General features: G+C 37.0%; 2 protein-coding genes across 2 annotated transcripts in view; both read right to left on the reverse strand.

Moving 5' to 3' along the window:
* Nucleotides 1-964, reverse strand: part of LOC101650446 (disintegrin and metalloproteinase domain-containing protein 18) — a 111,401-nt gene extending 110,437 nt beyond the window's left edge. Inside the window, exon 1 of the mRNA XM_045286861.1 lies at nucleotides 909-964. Within this exon, the coding sequence (XP_045142796.1) occupies nucleotides 909-964 (56 nt within the window). The remainder of the gene's footprint in view (nucleotides 1-908) is intronic.
* The window catches only part of LOC101650139 (disintegrin and metalloproteinase domain-containing protein 5-like), a 98,460-nt gene continuing 90,007 nt past the window's right edge, over nucleotides 960-9,412 (reverse strand). Inside the window, exon 18 of the mRNA XM_045286862.1 lies at nucleotides 960-985. Within this exon, the coding sequence (XP_045142797.1) occupies nucleotides 979-985 (7 nt within the window). The 3' untranslated portion in view covers nucleotides 960-978. The remainder of the gene's footprint in view (nucleotides 986-9,412) is intronic.

Here is a 9,412-nt window from a genome sequence, read left to right on the forward strand (position 1 = left end):
CTGATGCAGGAACAAGCAGCAGGACAGGAATAAGCTCAGGCTTGTAGGGCATTCAATCTGTTGGCCAGAAGCCTGGTAGAGACGCCTGACCAGTGCCAATGAACCATACAGCACCCTCCACTAGAGGTATGTATTTTGAAGGTCAGTTTGCCGGAGGGTGCTTCACATCAGCTGGGATCAAATGATTAAGAGAGAGGAAGGTTATGTCATCTATTGAGTTGCTGTCATGAGGTTCCCAGGTAGACAGATGAGGGATGAGGGATACTGATGGGAAAATTGTTCCTATATTTGAGCCCATTTGTTACAGCCATTATGCCAATCCATCTCATTGAAATATTTTAATAGAGGAAATATTAAAACCAAATGTCTATTGACTTTTCTTTCAACTTCTTTCTCCAATGAATATTTATTTTATTATAACATTTTCTACATAATCTGGCCAATGTGATGTTCTGATATTTCCATTTTCAGTCTTTCCATCTTCCTTTGGTCAATCCTTCTAAATCTGAAACTTGAGTCCAATCTTGTAGGTCTACATTTTACACAAGACCGATTCCTCTGTCATATAGTGAATTTGAGAACAAATTTTATAATATTTAGCCTGGAATATTGTGTTTACTTGATGCTGAATTTTTTTCTACCAATATAATTGCTTTAATGTATTTATTATTTCTTGAAGATTGTGAACAAATATGTTAGAAGACACGAAGATAAAGGGAAGAGAAAAGGGGGGAAAGGGTGATGTAGGAAAAAATCAAAATATGCATGCATATTATCTTGATTTGCCTCGACCCTCCTGATCTGGAAGTGAATAAATTAGTGTGACATAATAATACAAAGAAAGGCAAATCATTGGAAACAAGTCAGCCTTAACATTCTAAATTATTTAAAATGTTTTGTTCACTTACCTGCTTCTCTGAATCTTCTCTCTCATTGGACCATATCTTCCGTGGAAGAGTGACATGCCAGAAGATTTTTTCAGCGTCTGCAATAAGAAAATGTATTTACATGGATCAACATCAATCTCTGTTAAACTTTGGTTCATAACCCCCAGTATGTAGGTGGAACCCTGTTCTTACAAAACTTATAAACCTATTGGCATATCGAAAATTAAGAAGGGGGTGAGGGTAGTGTTCTATATTTGCAGATGTGTGGGTTTTCGGAACCACATTGTGTTTAGCTTTCCTCAAGAACTCAATCCTCTGACAATAAGGTGGGGTTGAATCTGAATGTGGACTCATTAACTACCATCATAGGCTCGCGTGGACTTTGGTTCAATGGTGATCTGAATGAAAGGGCACAGGGATTCAAGGAGGAGAGGCAAGGATATCTCTTCCCTGGAATAGCCTAGCTCTTCTCAGAGGCAGAAGAAGGAAGGTCAGAATCTTTGCGGACTTACCCAGGCTGGCGTGCATCCTTCCAAGCTCAGTGAGGAGGACGAGGAGAGAGAACATGACTGAGCCCTATCGCAGCGAGCCGTTAGGGCAGTTCTAAGGCTCGTGGGCCGCTAGAACCACCGGAGAAGACGGTTTGCTACCCTGGTTGGTTCACCCTTACGGATGTAGAAGAACTGGGCGGCTTCTTGGAGGCAGAGGAAGGAAACTCCCAAGTATGTACACGTAGGCAAAAGGTGCTTGATACCGCCACGTTCAAATTTTTTTAACCCCTCTGTAGGGGCGAACGGACAAATAAACAGTTTTTCTCTCTTTCAGACTGACATTGACAATGAATATTTTGGCAATTTTTTTCTCCCTATCAGTGGTGTGTGTGTGTGTGTGTGTTATTTTTATGTTCTTGTGTGTGTGTGTGTGTGTGTGTGAGAGAGAGATAAGTGCTAACGAGTCGTGTGGGTGTGAGATAGTTAAGTGCTAATGAGTCAATTCCGACCCGTAGTGATCCTGCGATCCTATCCACAACAGAGCGAAATGCTGCCCGGTCCAGTGCCATCCTAACCATTGTCCCCGCGCCTGAGCTATGTGTTGCAGGCACTGTGTGTCAATCCATCTCACTGGGGGCCTGCCTCTTTTTTGTTGCCCTGCAACCTTACTAACATGATGTTCTTCTCCAGGGACTGATCCTGACAATACATCCGAAGTATGCAAGACAAAGGCATGCCATCCTTGCCTGGAAGGAGCCCTCTTCTCCCAACACAGACCGCTTTATCCTTTAAGCAGTTCGTGCTACTTCAGCGTGCTTCTCCAGCCCCGTAATTCAAAAGTATCGGTGCTTCTTCGGGTTTCTTGCTTCAATCTCCAACTTCAACATGCAGTGAAGGAATGGAGAATGCCATGGTTTGGGTCAGGCTCACCTTAGTCCTCAAAGCAACACCCTTGTTCTTCAGTACTCTAAAGAGGTCTTGTGCAGCAGAGTCACCTAATGCAATACATCTTTTGATCTCTTGACTGCAGCTTTCAAGAGCACTGATTGTGGATCCAAGTAAGACGAAATCCTTGACAAATTAAACCTTTTCTCCATTTACTGTGATGTTACCTATTGGTCCAGCTGTGCAAATTTGGGTTATAAGTTTTCAAATGGCCTTTGGTAGAAAAATTGTTCCCTATCCCTGACATCAGTTGGAACTCACTCAAGAACACCCAACATCAACATATACACTTTTATGTTTCAATGTCCCACCAATATATTTGAAAACAGAGTTTAAATATGTGAAGAACATATTTGAAAACAAAAACCTTGATTCACATGTTAAATTTGTTATCTATCTGCTTTTTATCAAGACATTATTTCAGAAATTTTTCTTATATGTTATATTCAATTTATTAACTTATTCTATTGGTTTGCCTTTATATTCTATCCATAATCTGACCTACTGACCAACTCAAATCTGATGTATAGTTCTTAGTCTCCTATAGAATGTTATAGTGTCTTTTATCTGATTTCTTCATTCTTAATCTCACAAACAGATCATTTTCAAGAAATTAACCTTTGAATCATAATTCAGAGACTTTGTTTCAAAACCCTTTGGGAATCCCCATTTTATTTAGTGTAAAAGAGGTGATTTTCAAGATTCTGCATGAGCTTTCTTTCCCTAACCTAATCACTACATGGATGTTTTTGCTAACTCTATTCTGGATAAGCAAATTTCCTTGATTCTTATTAAGCCTGCCAGACATAATTTGAACTATATCTCTGCTTTGTAAACTCTGGCCCAGATATGTGCATGATTATCTCTATAACTCTGTGAAGGTTAGACTTGATTTAAAATAAACTCTGTTTGATATTTTGCCTAAGAAAATACTTCAGCATTTTATTTTTTACTCTTGTCCAAGGAAATTTAAATATAATTTGCATATATGAGTATTGATTGTGGATTCAGGTAAAATGAAATCTTTGAAAACTTCCATCTTTTCATGATGATGTTTATTGGCCTAGTTATGAGAATTTTCAAAAAAAATTGCTATCCATATTGAAGGATTTCAATCGTTATCAGAAACTACCTCAAATCCTCTTTTCTTTAATCTTCTGTATATTGCAGTTTGTTAAAGAGCCATCCCCCAATTATGATGTCATATTTTCCTCCTACAGTCCAGCTTCTTGAATTTGTTGTTCAGATTAAATAACTGTAGTGAAAGGATGCAACGCTGACATACATATTTGCTGATTTTAAAACATTCGGTGTTCACTTTTTGTATTACAATGGCTGCCTCTTGGTCTATGTACAGGTTTCACATGACAAAAGTAAATGTTCTAGAATTACTATTCTTCATGACATTATGAATAATTTATTATGATGCACACAATCAAATGTGTTAGCCCAGTCAATAGAGCACAAGTAAACATCTTTCTGGTATTCTCTGCTTTCAATAAAGATTTATCTAAGGTCAGCAAGGATACCCCTAAATCCATGACCTTTTATGAATTCAGCTTGTATTTCTGGAAGCCCCTGACCATATTAGTACTTGATATGCCTCTTGAAATAGTTGAGTTTTGATTTGAGCAATTCTTTTTGATATGGCAATCCTGTATTCCGTTTACCTTCTTTTAATACTTCCCAGATTGTTCAATATTTTGTTCACAGAATCCATCAAGGCTGCAACTCGAGGTGTGGGTTTTTCCTTCACTTCTCTCAGCTTCAGTAATACTGGATGTGCTTCCCATTTCTAGGTTTCTAGTTCCAGGTCTTAGCATATTCATTATAACGTTTTACTTTGTGTTCACAATCTACCTTTTAAATTTTTCTGTTCTCATTTTTTATTTCATCATGTCTTTAATTCATTTATTATTCTAGATTCAAAAGTAAGTTTCAGAATTGCTTTTGACATCAACTGTGATCTTTTATTTCCTGTTACTTTAATGACCTTTTGCTTTGTGTATGGTGTTCTTTATGTGTTTGGTCTTGAGTGTTGCTTGCATTCAATCTCTTCGTAAGATGTTCTCTAAATTCAGGTACAATATATTCAAGGTTGTAATTTGGCGCTTGTCGACTTGCTTTAGATTTCTTCAGCTTCAACTATAACTTACATAGGAACAATTGATAGTCTGTTCCACAGGCAGATCCTGGCATTGTTATTACTGATGATATTGAGTTTCTCCCTTGTCTCTTCCAACAGATACAATAAATTTGATTGCTGCGTATTCAATCCAGTGAAGTACACAGAGTCACCATTTATATTGTTGAAAAACAGTATGTGCAATGAATAAATCGTTTGTGTTATAAATTTACATCGTGTGATCTCCAGCTTTGTTTCTATCACCTAGTCCATATTTTGCAACTACCAATTATCCACATGACGTGTAGTTTCCTTGAAAGTTTTTGTGAGGAATGTCTCTATATCCCTAATGCTTGTCTGTACACTCCCTTTCCTGTCTATATCTGGTGGTTCCTTTCATATGTCTAAACTGGGAAGATTTCTACAAGTCATGCAATTCTACACTTAAACTGGGAAGATTTCTACAAGTCATCCAATTCTACCTTTAAAGGTAATAAGATACCCAGACAACCATCTTTAAATTTCTATTAGGTCATCATTCAACATAGATTTTCCTCATTGCCCTTACTTGTGGACAAACATACTGGGGTAAGGTGGTATCTCATCATTGTTTTCATTACCTTTATAGTTCTAGAGTTTAGATTTAGTTTTTTAATCCATCTTATGTTTGTTGTAGGTCTTTTCATTTCTTGCTGAGAGACTCAGAATTTGTTCCTTGCCTTTGATTTTAGAAAATCTGATTATGATGTGTCATGAAGATTTTATATTGGGGTCTGTCCTCTTTGAGGCTCTTTCAGCTTCTTTTATGATTATCCTCTCATCTTCCTTGATGTTCCAAAAATTTTCTTCCTAAAGATCTAGGACTATTTTCTCTGTGCTTTTTTTGTTTCTTTCAGTTCTGGAATTCCAATTGCACATTATTCCTTTTGATCTTGTCTCATATAATTCTTCAGCTTGTTTCAGCCTTTCTTTATTTAGTTTTTACTGTTCTGATACAAGACTGGTGTTGAGAGATTTGTTTTCAAGCTCACTAAATTGACCTTCCATTGCTTCAATTCTAGATCTTTGCTATTTCTGATATCTTAGTGTTTCTAATATCATAATATTAATCTTGTGGATTTCCACTTGTTGATTTTGCAAGGTTTCTAATTTTTCATTTATTTTGTCAGTTTGCTTTTGTCGTGTTTTCCTAAATTCTTCTAAAGTTTGGCTTAGGGTTGGTTTCGTTTTCACTTTCTCTCAATGACAGTACTAAGAATCATTCTTCTGACGTTCTTTCTGGTAGTTACAATGTCTTTTATTCCGCAGGAGAATATTTCGGCTCCCTAAGTTGCATGCATGTTTATGCCACTCTGTCTTCTTTCTTCATGCAGATTGAAGTAGTCTTTTGTCTCTGAGACAATATTGTTCTATGTGTCTTTCTGGGATGATCCAGTGTTACTGGTCTATGAAATGAACCTTCTCCATTAGGCATGACTGTGGGAAGTACAAGAGTGGTGTGATCATGTGAGGACAACTGTTTTTATTTAGGGGGAGCAGGAGAGAGGAAGAAAAACAGTAAGCAAACAGACAAATGAATACGCAAATACATGAAAAGAAATAAACAAATAGAAAGCACTCACACACATGCAAAAAAAGGGGGGTGGGGCAATATCCAAGTTAGAACAAAGACCTACTGAGTCTCTTCTAGCTCTTTGTCCATCTTGAGTGTGCACTTATCAGTGCTACACCTCATTGGCAGGTGGCTTTGGAATGATCTGTGACGTCTTTCAGCGTGTACTCTATAGCCCTGGGGCATACTGTGTAAGTGCAGCCTCTTCTTGGTGGGAGCTGGATGATCCTCAGATTATGAGGGGCTTTGAGGAAACAAAGAAAGTAAATTCTGCTGGCTTTTGTATCATCACCTGGTATACTTCTATGCTGTGGTTACTTAAGAGCACATTTTATGACTTTCTCTCAGTTTATATTCTGTTGCTTGTGGATGTCTGTGTGTGGTTTGCAACTATTACAGGGAGCGCACCGCAAGCAAAGAAATATACACCCATGGGAAGATATGCCATATTCATGGATGTTAGGTGACATTTGTGTCACTTCTGCTCCGATGACCCTATGTACAACAAAACAACAACCTGCTCTATCTTGTGCATCATCATAATTACTCTTATGTGGGAGCCCATTGTTGTAGCCACATGTCAATCCATTTGGTCAAGAGCCTTCCTCTTCCTTCTTTAGCGATGCTCTCTCCTGACAACATGTCCAAAGTATCTGAGGCAAAGCGTCACTCTACTTGTTTCTAAAAAGCATTCTGTACTATTCTGTACTATTTTCAAGAAAGTTTGTCCTTTGGCAGTTCATAATACTTTCGAGATTCTCCATCAGCACCAGCATATAAACACGTTGATTCTCCATTGGTCTTCCTTAGTTAATGTCCAACTTTCACATTTATATGAACCAATTAAAAATACCATGGCTTAGGTAAGGTGCATCTTATTCCTCAAAGTAACATCCTTACTCTTCAAAACTTTCATGGTGGTCAGATTTATCCAATGTAAATGTGTCATTTAATCTCGACTGCTGATTCCATGAGCACTGACAACAGATCATAGAAAGATGAAGTCCTGGACAACTTCAACCTTTTCTTCCTTTATCATGATGTTGCCTTCTGATCCAGTTTAATCCATACTGAAGGCTGCTACCCCAACCTTCCTCAGCAAGTGCTTCAAGTTTTCCTCCATCTGACATCTGATATCCCTTGTTTCATGTTCTTTTCTGAAATTAGTCTTAACCCAGACTGCTCCCTATCGATGTCCTATTGCAACCATTGTTGAATAATTTTCAGGAAAATTTTACTTGTCATATTAATGACATTATGGCATAAGGACATGATGATGTGACTCTCTTCCAGTCAATCGGCCAGTGGTTGTATTCTAAATGTCAGAGCTTAGACGAGTGAGAGCTTCCAGTGCTTCATCAGCTTGTTGAAACATGTCAGTTAGTATTCCATCAATTCCTAGGGCCTTGTTTTACTCAATCTTTCAGTACAGCTTGAACTTGTCATTGTTGTTGTTGTTGTTTATCATATTCTACCTCTGAAAATGACATGATGAGTTGTTCTTTCAATATTGCAACTTGGGACTTGAATTTTTTTCTTGAGTTCTTTCAGTCTAAATTCTTTCATGCTCTTTATGTTGAGCGTGTTCTTCCTTTTTCCTTTTCTAATTCTAGGTCTTTGCACATTTCATTTTAACATTTTACTTTGTCTTCTAGAGCGCTGAAAGGTTCTATTCAACTCTTCATCATTTTTTCTACTTTCCTTAGTTACTCTATGATTAAGAACAAGTTGAGAGGTGCTTCGGAGAGCCACGTTGATCTTTTATTTATTTCCTGTCTTTTTAATAAACTTATGCATTCTTCATGATGTTCTTGATGTCCTCCCACAGCTCATCAGATCTTCTGTCATCAGTGTTCAATGCACCAAATTTGTTCTTGATGTGTTCTCAAAATTCAGGGAGGATATACTGCAGGTTGTATTTTGGTTTTGTGTAATTGTTTTAATTTTCAACTTGAAATAAATATGAGCAATTGATAATCTATTCCACAGGTTTCCCCTCACCTCATTTTAGATGCTGTGTCTTAGCTTCTCCATATGTTTTTGAGTCAAAATGTCCAATATCACTCCATTTTAGTTAACTAACTTCATCTATGGCATTATGGTCCCCTCTGCCTTGATAAAGCAGTACTCCTCCGTCATATTTTAGTGCTTTATGACCTGAGGGGCTCAACTTCTGATACTTATCTATGACAACAGCCTGGTGTTATTCATGAAGTTCTCAGTATTGGACAATATTTCGCAGCTATCCATAAGGTTTCCAATGACTATTTCCTCAGTGCAAAGCCTATTCCTTCTTTGTAGTCGGCTGTTAGTCTAGATGTTCTACTGACACTTGAAATACCAGTGGCACAGCTTCCAGCATCACAGCAACACCCTAGGCACCCAAAAATGACAAACTCACAGACAAGTGGTGGTGATTACTGTTAGCTTGATATGTTTATTTCCATTCTTTGGGTTTTAATCTATTTTTGTTTTTGTGTATAAGGTGTGTTTCTTGTAAGCAGCACATTGATGGGTCTTGTTTTGTTATGCATTCTGTTACACTTGGTTGATTGATGTTTTCATTCAGTTCTGTTATGATAGGTCTACATTTATTGGTTATTTTGTGGTGGCATTTTGTGTGTGTCTGATATTGTTTCTTTATTCATTGTAAGTTTGTGTCCTGGGTTTATGGATTTTCTTGTCATTATTTTCTTTACTGTTATTGTACTAATTTACTGAGTTTTTGTGCTTTTCTTTTTTTTATTTTGATAAGGTATTTTCATGTTCTTTGAGGTTACTTATTATTTTCATCCTATGGTTAATGCAGTTTCTTGTGAACTAGTTAATTTTCTCTGTATTATAATATTGTGTACCCACCCTACTATGTTGAATTCTAATGGTCTAAAATCGTGGAAAGGTATATCTGTATTCCTATCTTCAGTCTTATACTTTTTGTTTTTCTTTGACTACTAACTTAAGTGAGTTGACTTCTGTGTGATGGTGTCTTGTGTGTTGATATGAGGTCAATGTTTGCTCTGGTTGTTGATTCTCTGACCAAAAACACTTCCTATAGTAATTTCTGTAAGATTGGTTTTGCTTTTATGGATTACAGTAATTTCTCCTTATTTAGAAATGATGTATTTGTCCCCATTTTTATGGATAATTTTGCTGGGTATAATATTTTTTGTTGGCTTTTTTTCTTCTTTCATACTTTTATATGTTATTCCTTTGCCTACTTGCCTGCATAATTTTGGCTGAAAATCTAAGCTTATTTAAATTGGTTTCCCTTTGTAAGTAGCTTTTTTGTTGTTGAAATCTGGTTTAAGGATTCTTTCCATATTCTTAACATTGGTTTACATTACTATATGTG

Source organism: Echinops telfairi, unplaced genomic scaffold, assembly GCF_000313985.2.
Source record: "Echinops telfairi isolate 266 unplaced genomic scaffold, ASM31398v2 ScPeMD7_9;HRSCAF=40, whole genome shotgun sequence".
Classification (NCBI taxonomy): Eukaryota; Metazoa; Chordata; class Mammalia; order Afrosoricida; family Tenrecidae; genus Echinops; species Echinops telfairi.